At 50.9% G+C, this 13,257-nt stretch overlaps 7 protein-coding genes across 7 annotated transcripts; 3 read left to right on the forward strand and 4 right to left on the reverse strand.

Moving 5' to 3' along the window:
• Positions 1 to 61: 61 nt before the first annotated feature.
• CC77DRAFT_1020410 (hypothetical protein) lies at positions 62 to 1,119 on the reverse strand (the record flags this gene model as incomplete). Its single annotated transcript, XM_018525042.1, has 1 exon — positions 62 to 1,119. A coding segment is annotated over exon 1 (806 nt), but the record flags the coding sequence as incomplete, so codon positions are not given.
• Positions 1,120 to 2,478: 1,359 nt separating this feature from the next.
• On the forward strand, positions 2,479 to 4,452 carry CC77DRAFT_1070339 (hypothetical protein; the record flags this gene model as incomplete). Its single annotated transcript, XM_018529109.1, has 1 exon — positions 2,479 to 4,452. The coding sequence occupies one exon, from the start codon at positions 2,479 to 2,481 to the stop codon at positions 4,297 to 4,299; it is 1,821 nt and encodes a 606-aa protein (XP_018386173.1). The 3' UTR covers positions 4,300 to 4,452.
• A 382-nt stretch (positions 4,453 to 4,834) lies between these two features.
• CC77DRAFT_922144 (hypothetical protein) lies at positions 4,835 to 5,758 on the forward strand (the record flags this gene model as incomplete). Its single annotated transcript, XM_018533729.1, has 1 exon — positions 4,835 to 5,758. A coding segment is annotated over one exon (924 nt), but the record flags the coding sequence as incomplete, so codon positions are not given.
• Positions 5,759 to 6,498: 740 nt separating this feature from the next.
• On the reverse strand, positions 6,499 to 7,230 carry CC77DRAFT_1008784 (hypothetical protein; the record flags this gene model as incomplete). Its single annotated transcript, XM_018523558.1, has 1 exon — positions 6,499 to 7,230. One exon carries the CDS (start codon positions 7,228 to 7,230, stop codon positions 6,499 to 6,501), a length of 732 nt encoding a protein of 243 aa, XP_018386175.1.
• Positions 7,231 to 7,986: 756 nt separating this feature from the next.
• Positions 7,987 to 8,319, forward strand: CC77DRAFT_1061330 (hypothetical protein; the record flags this gene model as incomplete). Its single annotated transcript, XM_018528419.1, has 2 exons — positions 7,987 to 8,083; positions 8,156 to 8,319. The coding sequence occupies 2 exons, from the start codon at positions 7,987 to 7,989 to the stop codon at positions 8,317 to 8,319; spliced, it is 261 nt and encodes an 86-aa protein (XP_018386176.1).
• A 200-nt stretch (positions 8,320 to 8,519) lies between these two features.
• CC77DRAFT_79588 (hypothetical protein) lies at positions 8,520 to 9,684 on the reverse strand. Its single transcript, XM_018533230.1, has 3 exons — positions 9,395 to 9,684; positions 9,016 to 9,311; positions 8,520 to 8,920 (listed from the first exon to the last, which is right to left on the reverse strand). The coding sequence occupies exons 1-3, from the start codon at positions 9,555 to 9,557 to the stop codon at positions 8,702 to 8,704; spliced, it is 678 nt and encodes a 225-aa protein (XP_018386177.1). The 5' UTR covers positions 9,558 to 9,684; the 3' UTR covers positions 8,520 to 8,701.
• A 384-nt stretch (positions 9,685 to 10,068) lies between these two features.
• On the reverse strand, positions 10,069 to 12,267 carry CC77DRAFT_80036 (hypothetical protein). Its single transcript, XM_018533237.1, has 2 exons — positions 12,143 to 12,267; positions 10,069 to 12,082 (listed from the first exon to the last, which is right to left on the reverse strand). Exons 1-2 carry the CDS (start codon positions 12,162 to 12,164, stop codon positions 10,371 to 10,373), a joined length of 1,734 nt encoding a protein of 577 aa, XP_018386178.1. The 5' UTR covers positions 12,165 to 12,267; the 3' UTR covers positions 10,069 to 10,370.
• Positions 12,268 to 13,257: the final 990 nt, after the last annotated feature.

The raw sequence follows: 13,257 nt of genomic DNA on the forward strand, positions 1-13,257 counted from the left end.
CACTTTGACAGCATAATGTGACCCCACTGCGTATAGCAATGGTGAAAACTGTGCGCGGTGATTCCAAAGATCTACACCCTACTTGAAGAAAGTCAGCTGCGGCCATGTCGAAATGCTGAAGTTCGGGCGGCCACATCTCTCAAATTCCCTCGTTCTGATTATGTCACTGCTTTACACGTCCGCTCAGAGCATACTGCCGCTCGCTCATTAGACTCTTTCCCCCCTGGATTACCTACGTCCGTCGCCTCTGTCTGTGCTCCTGCCGCGTTGGCGCATGTTCATGTCGTCATCACGACCTTGGCCCCTTCCGCCCCGCCGGTCATATTGGCGGTCGGTCCTAAGATCATAGTCAGATTGACGAATCTGACGTCCGGGCCGCGACTCGCGTATGGTATGACGATTCTCAGCGTTGCGACTATCTGGCCATCTTCTTTCTTCGCGTCTCGCATGGTAACCTTGAGTCCGGTTTCGATCATACCGTGGTTGCGAAGAGTACTCAGGCGCATCATCTCGATTACGATATCGCTCCGGCTCCACTCCATGTGGAGATCTACTACGTCGACGTCGTGTCTCCTCCGTTGAGCGCCCTCGTGGATGTCGCACTTCCGTGTCTTGCCGGTTGTTGCTAATGACGTTACCCTCGCGGGTCTTGAGATGATGATTTTGGGTAACTCTGGTCGTAGATATTATCTCCTCACCACGCTCACCGGGAAACTGCTGGCTTTGAAGTGAGGCGTTGTTGCTAGTGGCGCGTTGAATCAGATCTGTCGATACAGCACCGGCTACCCTCTGTTCGTTCTCGTCTAGGTCTCCGGTAAGATCATCAAAGACATCCCTGATCTGTCTTCTAAACTCTGGAGTCTTTTGTAGCTGCTGAGTTGCAGTTCTCGATACAGTGGACATGTACAGCCCAAACAGGCGAACCCAACTGTCCATTTCCAAGTGTCCGTCTAGCACGACATATTCATCCAATTCCACGGTACATATGCTCCTGAACTCGAGGTATGAGTTCTCCGATATTTTCTTGCTGTTATACATTCTTTCAATGATGAGAGGCTCATTTGGTGCGTCGCCTCTGTCATTCTTGTCACGACCGGGCGGTACAAGCTTGACATGGAGGTGATAGTCCTCTCGTAAGCGGGCCCCTCGCCGCAACCCACTTCCCCCATAGGTGTGACGTTGCATACAGTGTAATCTCTTCGGCAAGTGTCTTTCATCAAGGTCGACATCATAAACTACCAAGGGGTACCTCTTGATAAGAATCATGCCGAGTGGGCTCTTGTAGAAACCGCGTTCCCGCTTCCGTCTTCCGTCTCGATCTTTTCCGAACTGTATCACCGGTGCAGTGATGAGCGAGCCTCTCACGATATTCCGCACAACATTTGCTGAAGCCGGTTTAACAATTCCCCAATGACTCTGTACCCGCATGTCAAGTTCCGACGGGGTGACGTCGCTTGCTACAGAATGTGCGGCGTCTTCTTCGGTATCGTGAACACGGTCGCCTCCAATTGGTGTTTCATGACGGCGTACTCTACCAGGATCATGCTCGTCTGGATTGTTTCTCGGTCGGTGGTCTTGTGCTGGAGGCCGAGCTGCAGGGTCAAGGGATTCTCGTGACTTATCCGTCATAATCTGGAATACCTATCAGACCAGCCGTTTGGTCGAATAAGGGGTGTTTTAGGCACTTTGACAGCGGAGTATCAGTTGAATTGAGCGGGCAGTTGACTGGGCAAGAGCGCTCAAGCATCATGAATCTTGAGAAGGTACTCAATGCTGCTAGGTCGCATTGTGTGTTCAGATCTTGTTGTATTCACGCCCAGGGTACGTGTGTGGATTTGTCGAAGTTCAAGCAATGAAAAATCTCATGTTACTTCATGCATAAGCCGATCGAAGGACATCATTCACTCCTGCCACTACGCGGCTTCTACACTGGTCATTTGCATAGGCACGATTGAGACCATTTAGTACATGATCTTTCACGATGACGATAATATGATATATCGATCAGGCTTCGCGGGCGTATGTTAACGATGGTGATGCAAAGGTGCCGTACTTGCAACGCTCCAAGATCAATCACAAATTGTCTTAAGCTCGGATGAAACCCATAGGGACACTGACACGAGACGAAGACCTTCATTACCTTTCTAAAGGGCCCAACGCCCGAGTTATAAACCCCTGTGATAGGTCAGCATGCGCCGATAATGCGGGTATCAGATGTCGAGGTCTTAACAACACTGTGGCCACTGGTTCTTGGTTGTAATGACTGCTACTTGAGTAAACACTTCGTTGAAACACGTTTTGCAACAAATCTGATAGTATATGCTCTCCTTATTATTGACTCAGACAACAAAGAGGACAACGGCAGTGAATGGCGCGGTACACCTTTGTTGTCAGCCGTACATACCGACTTCTTTGTCTGGGGCTCTGTTTGGTGTTCCGAAACTCAAGACAACTGTCGGGTCGTTTGTCCTTCAAAAGATGGTACTGCATTCCTATCGTGTGGATACTCACACACAAGCCGAATCTGCAGGTTCCACTAAGATTCGGAAGCAAGTTCGCAAATATTATGCTACACATGACAGCAACGTACATTACACAGACGATCACGGTTATTGTGATGGTAAGCGTGCGATGGTAACATTACAGGACAACGCGAACGAACAACCAAACGAACGCATCATGCCCAAGCCGAACATGCTTCATAGCAAGCCAGCTTCGACGAACAGGTTGGAAGAATCGACAGACTTAGGAAATGTGTCCACGCATAACAGACCAATCCGGACAAGTTTGGAGCAGGGCACAGCGTCCTCGTTGGAAAGTTCAAGCTCAAGCTCAAGAACCCCTGGACCACAGAGTGCCTTTATCGAGTGCAGGCCCAGCGCCGAAGTAGACGACACTAGAAGACCTTTTGTAGCCCATGAATGGTGGACGAAGGATAAAGAAGATACAACTAAATTCTTCTCTTCATTTTTGCCTCTTCTGGTTCACGCTCATGACGGCAAAGATCTTGTTCCGGCTATTACCATATCAAAAAATCTAGGGACACGTATCAGTAAGGCGATTGCTGCGGAACGTCGATACAAGAGTCTTTGGACGAAAATTGACGACAACGACATAAGAACCCAGGATAAAAAGTCGAGGATACTGAAGGACATTGAAATTTTTGATGAAAAATTAGCGAATCACGACCGAGCTATGCAGGACTCATTAAACCCACCGAGCCCCGCGCAACGCAACAGACGACAAGATCTTGTGACTCGAGCGTTCCTTGCGCGTAAGGAATTCGATCACATTATCGACAATGAAAACTGGCTTTGGGCAGACTGTAACTCTGCTGAGCAAGCGTGCAGAGACGCGGGGGAGGATGTTGGTGCACTATTGCTTTCCGCCTGGCTACAAGCAGGACTGACACAGCCTGACTCCATCGACGATAAAATACTTCCTAGAGGTGAGGGACGTGGCATCACCCGCCGACTTGTAAGTGAGACGCCCGCTACAAGTCTCGGTCGCATTCGAGATAGTGTGCACCAATACGCGAACGCTTTACGCAAGGCGCGCGATCGATTTGAAGACATGTGTCATCATTACTCAAGCTGGGCACCCTGGGAGGATGGCATTCCTGGAGAGTTCAGAGACAGCGTTGTGAAACCAGCCTTCATGGACATGTTGCAATGCGAGAAGGCGAAGCTTGAAGACGCCAAACGTGATTACCGACGAGCCATAGGTCGCGCTTGGCGTGAGAAGATTCCCCATACGGATCTAGATCTTGGGTATGTTGATGACTTGGAAAGCGTTGAGACAAAACTCCTTGAGGGTGAAGATGCGTGGTTCATTAGAGAAGGACCTATCAACGCGCTGGAGATTTGGAGACGCCAGAATCCAAACCGTGCACCTTCTGAAAAACCTTTGTATCCAATCAGTGAGGAAAGAAACAAAGAGGATATACACCCGTGGGAAAGCAAGAGCAGATCGTTCACTGATCTGGCTTCGAAACAAAGGTCCGCGTCACTGGAAAGGAAACGACCCGAGCCGCCAGCCAAGAAGCTTCATGCTAGCAGAGATAAAGACAGATACGGCCAAAGAAGAAGAGCGTACCTCGATGACAGCCCCAAGGCTTTTGGTCCATCGATCCATGCTCGGAACAGTAGAGTTAGAGTAACCTCGGCGCCTACGAAGCACCGACAACCTCGAGAACCAAGAAGATTGATGGCTAAGCAGCCCTGCAGACAGACCAAGAAAATCAAACACGTGCGATTGCCAATAACCAGTTTCTTCAAGAAGCGTACGAGAACAGCATAGGAATCCAACACTGGCCTATACTCTCACTATTCCAGGCTAGGTGCGATGGTTTGACGACCTACGGGTATTTACAAAGGTCCTATAGGACTAATGGGGTGCTTGCTATCGGCCTAGAGCACAAGTATTGTTATGAACAAAACCACAAAGGCTATGACAAACTCATGGTTGCCTCATTCTATATATACCAATCTCTCGCAATTCCAGCACTGTGTATGTGCACCGACTACGGAACAGAGCTCAGGGCGCAGCCACACAGGTAGCCCTGAGTATTCACCATGCGCCTTCCCCCAGGTGCGATGGTCGCTCAGTATAATGAATGCCTGAAGACCGAAATCCTTCCCCCCTATCTATATATATACCACAACATCATGTAACATCCACAACCCTCAGTTACCAAGACCTACTGTCTCTTTCAACCGGTTCAACCACTTCCTACACAACAATGGAACAGAACACCTTTTTCACAGATCTGGAACTTCCTCCTCAACCACTTTATCTCGGTCGCCCTCGTTCTGCCTCCGACCCTGTGTTCTCGACATCTCTGATCCACGGGAAACATTACATCGACAAGAACACAGGCAAGCGCGAATACGGCGGTCCAAATCTCAAGACGCTTGCCAAGCAGAAGGGTAAGGAGTGGTACTCTTACATGTACACCAATGTGAATGAGGACATGATTGTCTGGGAGGGTACATTTGCCGATATCCATGCAAGTCCAGACACTGTTTCCTCGGCGGATGGTTACTCTCTTGGCAGCAGCTACAGCTTCATGGACAAAGAGAAGACCACAATTTCCGTACCTGGATCTCCCCCAGTGTTCAAAAGACCAAGGGCAGAAGATTTCCCACTTCGTGTCGCGCCTGATACTGGCTATCATTTCATGGACGAGCACGCGGAACGTGCTCCAATATACCAGTACGAACCTGCTTTCCAAGCCATGGCTCTGATGAGCCCTGATACCCGCTTGAACGACGTAGATATTGTGATTAACCGCACCACAATACTTAACCTGATCAAGTTCCTGAAGGGTACATCCTTCCAAGAGTTTCATCTCCATCTTGACTTCGAAAAGAATACCCTCTTCATCGGTAGACAAGTGCGCAACGCGAAGGTTAGATCTACGCCTAACTCATACGGTCGGAACTTTGAGGCTGCACTTACCGGATCCGAGATCGATGGCGCGACGACTCATCACCGAATGCTAAAGTACAAATTTGGCTCTCTAACTTTAGTCGTACGTCATGAGGTCGACGCGTACGATCCGACTATTGTAACGCCACGGGACCCTGATGTGCTGCCGACTGTCCACCCCAGCTTTGATCCAGGCGACTACAACGCCGAGAACATTCAATGCGATGAATCGCAGGGTACGATAGTCATTCCTCAAGGCAAAGTTGTTCCACAGCACCAGATCTTGGAGCTAAAAAGCAATGCTAGCTCTCGGCCCCTCGATCAAATGTGGCTGGGTCGAACACCCACTTGCTGCCTGGGTGGAAAGCACAACGCAGCTTTTGATGGGACCTACAAGCGAAGGGACATTCGAATAAAGAGTGTCACTCAGAAAGGTGACCATAAAGACAATTACAAGGGTTTTGAGAGTTGGGAAGCAGATAACCAGGAGGTGCTCCAGAAGCTTGTAACGCTGTTGCAATTGTTGCGAAAGACGGTCGAGGAGAAAACCGAACATCGGTCGGCAGTCTTGGTGGCAATGAGCGGTGACGACATGAAAATATAGCAGACGAAGAAGCGGATCGGGGCGCTGCCGAAAGAGATTGTTGATCGTTTTTGGGACTAAGGATGTGCTTGTTCGGATAAGGAGCTTCCTCCGACAAAAGCAATATTGGAAAGGATGTGGATATCCAGGTAACTCTCATGTATCAGAATATAGTAGTATCAGTAGTTGTGATCATAATGGCACCTAGGGGTAAGCAAATTTGTTTGATTCTATCATCACCAACTTGAACGTCTATGTGCAAATCAACTAACTATGACGAAACTGTTGAATGTCTCCTTCAATGATACATACGATGCCAACCCTTCCTGGCGAATGTTCGCTTCAACAAGAGTATTCGCATGTAAAACAATCGAGCTGTGTGATATTATTCGAGATGATACAAGTTTTCCGATCCCAAGGAGTGTAAGTTGCAGCTTACCACTCATCTTAACGACATCCTGCAAGACGCATAGCCTAACCAACGACTACCAATGATCAATAGACCCGCTAGAGCTACTTCCATAATCAGGGGTCAAATCAGGCTGGCAATCTCGACATGCGCAGTAAGGCATGTGGCGACCACGAGTATGGCTGCCGTACCCATCATGAAAGCGACCGTTATCACGAGCATCACGGCTACGCCCTGACTGTTGGTAACCTGCGTCGTAATCTTGGTCATTCTCGTCATCGTCGCCATGATCGTAGTCGTTGTTGTAACCGTCGTCGCTGTATCTGTCATCATTATACCCTTCGTCATCGTAATTGTCCCCGTCGTTGCGTAATCCACTATAGTGAACGTTTTGCTGCCCAGGACCGCAGTTGATGTGAATGTTATGACCCTCGCCATTGATGATGACAGGACGTTCTACTTGGGCGTTGCGCAGACGCTCATGTGTGCGAGGCGGAGTATCTGCATTGTTGTCACGGTGTGGCTCGGAAGGAGTTCTCATCCAACGTTCAGGCGGTAGAGAATGAGAACGCTCGCCGTATCTATCTAGCGCGTGCATGGTACCACGCTGTACGAATGAGGTTCTTGCGGGAGAAATGCCGTCTGCTGCATCACGCATACGTTGGCCCTCTTCGACGTACGACTGCAAACCGGACGATAGCCAGTCGTCAATTTCATTGTTTGCTTCGTCTTGGTTTGGACGGTGGTCTAAAAGCATGGTTGCAGGAGCACTCGGTGCTGATCTCGGTTGAGGTACACTCTTCGACATCGCAGCGCGAAACTTCGCGGCTTTATCACGTATTTTATGAAGTTTGCTTCCGCGCATAACATCAATGTTGAGAATGAGTTGCGGACTGAACCTTCAGTGGAGAGGGGTAAGTGGAACGGAACAGCCTTTTGATTTAAAAGGAGATGTGCAGAGTGAGCAGATGACTGCAATGCGAGAAATTATGACATTCACTAGGAGCAGGTGACTTAAATTTGGTTTCTCTAGACTAGTTTGGAATCAACGATGTGTGCGACTGTTCAGAGAAGACTCACTTGCGTCCATGCTGATTCAGGTGTCGCGGTTGAGGAATAACCAACCAATTTTCTTGCATCCACCCCTTGACTATCGATTGGTAGACATCTGTTTGGTAGATTCTTTGGCGGCGTAAATCTGCATGGTTCTCGCTTTGTGAAGAACGTGTTTAGTCTAGGCGATATCTTCGCTCGTGGATACATGCGTACCGTCGAACAGTGCTTTGTATGAATGAGACAATGATGGAGTCTCACATCAAACTCGCTAAGCCTTCACAATGGATACTGTTAACACAACGCAAGTCTAACACTAGAATCATCGCAGGATAGGTCAGCGCGAAAAGCCGTACCCTGGGAAGACTATAATGTGCCATCCCAGTACATCAGTCTCGGCATTCATGATATTTGCCGTTAGTATACCTTGACTTCAAGAGCGGCACCGCCGGTTCATTCATCTATCCGGTGGGCCCTTTTTCCGATCGGAGCCCTCCGCAGCCTATCGACGATGCCTCAGTGGCCATGCGAAGTATGTCGCTGGCTCAACGAAGAAAACGCAGACTCATGTACGCAATGCGATCGGTCGACGCGTGAAGGCGATCCCGGTATGTTTTTTTTGTTGTCCATTACTTCATCGCTCGAGTACATGTTGAACATCTGTTAATACCACCTGGCAGGAATGACAGAAGGCGAATCGAGTTCGGAAGATGAACAACCAGAAACACCAGCAAAAGACGAAATAGACCAGGAATATGAGCTGCCAGATGAGGAAGGAGGGGAAGAAGATAACGAGGAGAATAATGACGAATACGACAGGGAGAGCGGGGAGGAAGAACGCTGACGAAGTTGGGACTTTCATAGGCGGAAGAAATCTGATACGGGATACCCGAAAAGGCGGTCCAGATTAGCGATCATGCAAAATACGACTTTGCTAAATCCCAAGAGAACCGACGAGCAGGCACGCAGTTAGTTTTTGCCGAAGTCATGTTCTGCCCGCTTCAAGCCACCGGCTCGCCTCGAGGCACCGGCTCGCTTCGCAAATGGTAAAGAACAAACGAGATGCTCGGGCAGAAGATCTGGATAGGCGGTCGCTGAGATTGGACAGCAAGTGTTAGTGTAAAAGAGCAAGTCGTATTCTCCATCAAAGCGTTAATAGGTATGATCTTCCTAGTGCAATTGTTCTTTTGCAACCACCCCACAGCTCGGTAAACTCGTGCGAGATTTTACAACAACCCCCAGGCCAGGACAGCAGCCAATATCCCGCTTCCCACAACCGGACTGAGCCTGCCTGCCGCACCAGTTGGTGTAGCTGACGCTTCCGACGATCCGTTGGTCGTCTCAGTCGCAGCGTTCTCGATAGCGACACCTGAAACCCCTGTCCCGTTCTGGCATTGATCGTCCGAGAGCAATTCAGCTGTGGAGTTGAACATGATGTCTGCGCACTACAAATCGTTAGCCTCGCCCACTTCTATTCAACCTCACGCCGACCGCTTCCATATCTCTTCTTCATCCTTCGCCGCAAACACTCAAAACTCACATTGTAAAGCGCACTTCCGCTATGGCCTAGCTGAATGACCTGCACGGTAGCCATCAACCCGTTGATCCTCTCATCATCCAAGCCTGAGTAGCCCGCCGCCTTGAATCCTTCCTCTAGATTCGCCCGTCCAGTCTCCTTCATACAGAACACGCCTGCACCGGTTTGGTTGAACATTTCCAGAAGCGTGATGTTGAAGTTTGTGGCATTGGAACCGAGGGCTAGGTTAACGGCTGTGAGGGCAGATGTGTGGCTGCCGTTGATTATGGTCGAACCACCACTGGGGGGCCAGAGAGTGCCTATCATTGATTAGTTCGTGAAGTTTAGTGGCTCAATTGGGTCGGCTGATGGGATGCTGGGTGACAAAGAGGGGGAGTCTTACGGTTCGCCATGTCAGTCGTCTCATTGACATTGGCACAGGGATATATCCACTGGCTGGCTGGTTCTTCGAAGGAGCTGCCGCGCCAGGTGGGTGTGAGGAGGCGGAAGTGAGCGTTTGCGCCTGCGGCGAGCGCAGCGACTGCGAGGAAAGATTTGGCCAACATGATTGGAGCTTGGTATTAGAATGTGGAATGAGGTATGACGAGTTGGAGGGATGGAGGAGATGTGAGAAGAGAGAAAAGGTGTGTTAACCCAACAAGCGTGCAACAACTGACATGCAGCTGCCGTACCCTTTATACACACTCACCCAACGAACCTTCCTCTCTCCACCGTCTCTTTAGCCGCATTGCCGTCGTTTTAGCGGAACAAAGTCGCCAGCATTCCGCTGCCAAGCAAACACCATGGTCTTTTCCACTCGTCTATCCGCAACCACGGCATTGGGAAAGCGAAGAAACGCATATGGTAAACCAATGAAAGCTTGTTCTCAATGCTGAAGAGTCTAGAATCGGTGTGCTTGTGGGTTCAGTGGTAGTTGTGGCGCGAGCTATAGCTGCGACCCTGCATGCCGACCCCAGAATAATGTGCTCAAGTGAGCAAGTTTTCGGGTTAGCGAAGAGAGGCTGGTTCGCGTGCCGGCCGTCAACATCCAGTTGAGAAGGTGGCATGAGACCACATTATGAAGCTTACAAGAGAACCAAAACCCGAATTTGAATCAAATCTGATCGCGATGAAGTGGGTGGTTGAAGAACCAAGTTGGTGTTGAGCATACCTCAGAAGATTGTAGTTTGCCGCTAGCCCAGATGGGGTAAGATGGCATCTAGGCACTGCAGATCAACAGGGACACATCTGACAAGAGAAGAGAGATGTGAATGAACATGACTAAATTGCAATGTCTGGTATCATAAAGACTCACAAGGTCGGAAACTCCATATTCAATGCCGTGACCCAGACTCCAAGAGACTAATGCTATCTTTTGCTCAAAACATGCTACTTTTCTTCTTCTTCAGCTTCTCGGCATTACTCTCGCTCTGTGTTCTCAGACCCCAGAAGCTCTTCTTTGCCTTTGCCACAGGCTTCGGGAGACCATTGCTGAAGAAACTGCTTTGACTTGCTGCAGGGCGATGTTGGACAGGCGTCTGCAGATATATACCCGGTGTTTGCTGCATGCGTGGAGGCTGCGTGGGGACAGGGGCGGGACGAGGCACTGGGCTGGGTCGCTGGTTTTGCCATCCGCCTTGTACGAGTGGTGCGGAGTGTCGCTGAGGCTGTGGCGACGGGCGGAGTAGGTTGGACTGGTCTCCGAACTGCTTCTTCAGGCGTTCGGTCTCCTTGTCAATCTCAGCCTGCTTCCTCCGTCGCTCCTTCTCTTCGCGTTCCTTCTGCTTGCGTTCCTGCTCAAGGAATTGTATTGTCTTCCTTTCTTCCTCCTCTTCCTGCCTGCGCCGAGCTTTACGAGCAGCTTCAGCTTGGCGCTTCTGCTCGCGTGCCTCGGCCTCCACTTGCGCCTTCAATCGCGCGGTCTCGGCATCGATCTCCCATTGTGCTCGGGGATCTAGCCTCGGACCTTCTTGGCGTTGTTGTGTTGGGCGCTGTGGCTGGGCGGGCCGCTGTTGTTGGACAGGTCGTTGCGGCTGGAGGGGTCGCTGTTGTTGGGGAGGAGGCTGATTCGAGCGACCTTGGTTTGTGGCTAGCGGAGGTAATGAGGAACGCTTGGCGGTATTGTTGTTGCTGGTATACGAGGGCAGAGGTGGCTGTGCGTTCACACCAGCACCTGCTGCAGGCTGGAGCGGGACCTTCTCGGGTGGATACTGCGATGACGAAGGGGTGTATGCTGGTGGGGGCGGAGGCTGGGGTGTCATGACCGGTGCTGTAATGTTCGGGCCTTCTAGTGGCGACGACCCCTTCCTCGCTCGCAGTGGCGCGCTGTTCTTCCGGATGTTGGCGTTGATGTGAAATTGTTCATTGAGGTCGCTGAAGAACAGATCGCGTATCACAGCGGCTCCAATGAGCAACGCCACCTCCAAGCCCTTGTAGTCTTCAATCTCAACGCGGTAGAGATTTGACTCCATAATGGTCAACTCCTTCAGGCCAGAGAAGAGAGCGACGGCAATGTCGGGCTCCTTACTCTTCTTGACCTTCTTGCCGGTAGGGTCGGTCGATTTGCCTGTCATGTAGCAAGTCATATCCTTGCCCAGTCTTCCCTCCTTCCGCCACGCAAAGTTGACCCTGGGTGTGTTCACATCGGCACCCGGATCCGTCATGGTGCGGTCAAGGGCGGAATTGCTAGGCGTCCTAAAGGTAACCTGCGGAATGCTGAACTCCCAACTCACGGTGCTGCTCCATTTCGCCGTCGAGTGCTTAACAACAACGCGTGAGTCGGGGTTGTACATCTGGATGGCGAATTCGGTGGGGTAGATGGGCTGCGGTGGGGGTGGCACGCCACCATTCTTGCGAATCTCCTCCTGCGAGAGTGTTGGATGCGACCATCCAGGCTTCGCCAGCACTTCGCCATAGAGAACGTCGGGGTTGCGCGAGTCGAACAAGGCTACGGCGTATGTGTTCTTCGCATCGTTGGAGGTTGGGTCGACGTGGTGGAGGGCATACTGGGCTTCGGGCTCGGAGCCGTTCTGGGTGAAGTAGAATGATTCGTGGTGCTTGAGCTTGTCGGTCGAGGCCTTGAGAAAGAAAGCTAGGGATGGTTAGTATGGCCATAGCATGACGATTGGCCGCATTAGTTGGCTACACGTACTGGGGAGATTCTCGTCTAACATTGCGTCATGTTACAATCTTCTGACCTGTACGTATGACTGGAGTTATGGTCAGGGATCTGGAAGAGCGATGTGTTGGCAGGTCAGTAGATGTATGGCGGCGGCGTCGAGGTGGTTATGCTGGACCGGATACGCGTCTTCCATGAGGCTGTACGGGCATCCCTGCAACTGCGCCGGGAGCCGCTGCCCAATGACGCCGATCTGCCCCGCTAATCGGCTATTCTTAGGAAAGTCAGCCTCGTGGGAACCGTTCTTCTGCTGCTCCACCCCTCGTTTCTCCCACTCGCTCGCTCGTATATCATCGCCTTCATCATCCCATCTACCATTGGACGATTGAACATCGTGCTGCCCTTCACACCAGGCTGCTGCTGAGCAGGCTGTGGCATGTTGATGATGCTTGCGCAATGCACCACTGTACGGCGTTTCACCACGGCCCGCAGCACAGCCGACCGAAGGACGACCGCAGCCCATCCACTCCTCCAAGCTCAGCGCTATAACTAAAGTCTTTTGCTAGGCTGTTCACAATCGAGGCTTGTCAACGGCTTTTGGACTTGGCATTTTCGATCCTATGTCAACAACGATACTTGAGCTTACGCGTCTTTTCACCAAGCGAGATGCAGGCTTCTCGCAAGGCATGCTGCATCGAGACTACCCGCTCCGAGAAACTGGAAGAACGACTTCAGGACCAGTCGTTGTCCCACTCATCGGCCAGTGTGCATGCATCTACAGGTTAGTTGAGCGAAGAATTACGATCATGTTGTTGAACTGGTCCTCTGATCGGAAGACCTCGTTGTACCGCTAGGTGGCCATTGCTTTGAATTGACGCGCATCCAATCGCTACCACTCTTAGTTCGCTGTGGAATGGTATCAGCACTTGGAAGCCAGGACGGTCGATCATGTCCTCACCCCAACCACCTGCGTTGTATACTCCTCACTGTGGATGGTGACGACGCAGCAGGAGCAGCCACCGCACGGCCACAGTTTGCATCTCCTGCTCCTAAAAACGCAAAAGTGGAAAGACCCGCCAGAAGGCGCCTCCATAGAAAGGGCAAGAAGAAGCAGAAGAAAGAGGAGTAGCAGTACGTCAGCAACCAAG

The sequence above is a fragment of the Alternaria alternata genome (assembly GCF_001642055.1).
Source record: "Alternaria alternata strain SRC1lrK2f unplaced genomic scaffold CC77scaffold_10, whole genome shotgun sequence".
Lineage (NCBI taxonomy): Eukaryota > Fungi > Ascomycota > Dothideomycetes > Pleosporales > Pleosporaceae > Alternaria > Alternaria alternata.

Excerpts from the sequence above, each read along its gene's own strand:
- CC77DRAFT_80036 (XM_018533237.1), bottom strand. The coding sequence starts at position 12,164 with ATGTTAGACGAGAATCTCCCCA. Across the intron at positions 12,083-12,142 it reads GTTAGACGAGAATCTCCCCA|CTTTCTTTCTCAAGGCCTCG; the intron begins GTACGTGTAGCC and ends AACCATCCCTAG.
- CC77DRAFT_79588 (XM_018533230.1), bottom strand. The coding sequence starts at position 9,557 with ATGTTGGCCAAATCTTTCCTCGCAGTCGCTGCGCTCGCCGCAGGCGCA. Across the intron at positions 9,312-9,394 it reads GACGACTGACATGGCGAACC|GCACTCTCTGGCCCCCCAGT; the intron begins GTAAGACTCCCC and ends AATCAATGATAG. Across the intron at positions 8,921-9,015 it reads GCGGAAGTGCGCTTTACAAT|TGCGCAGACATCATGTTCAA; the intron begins GTGAGTTTTGAG and ends AACGATTTGTAG.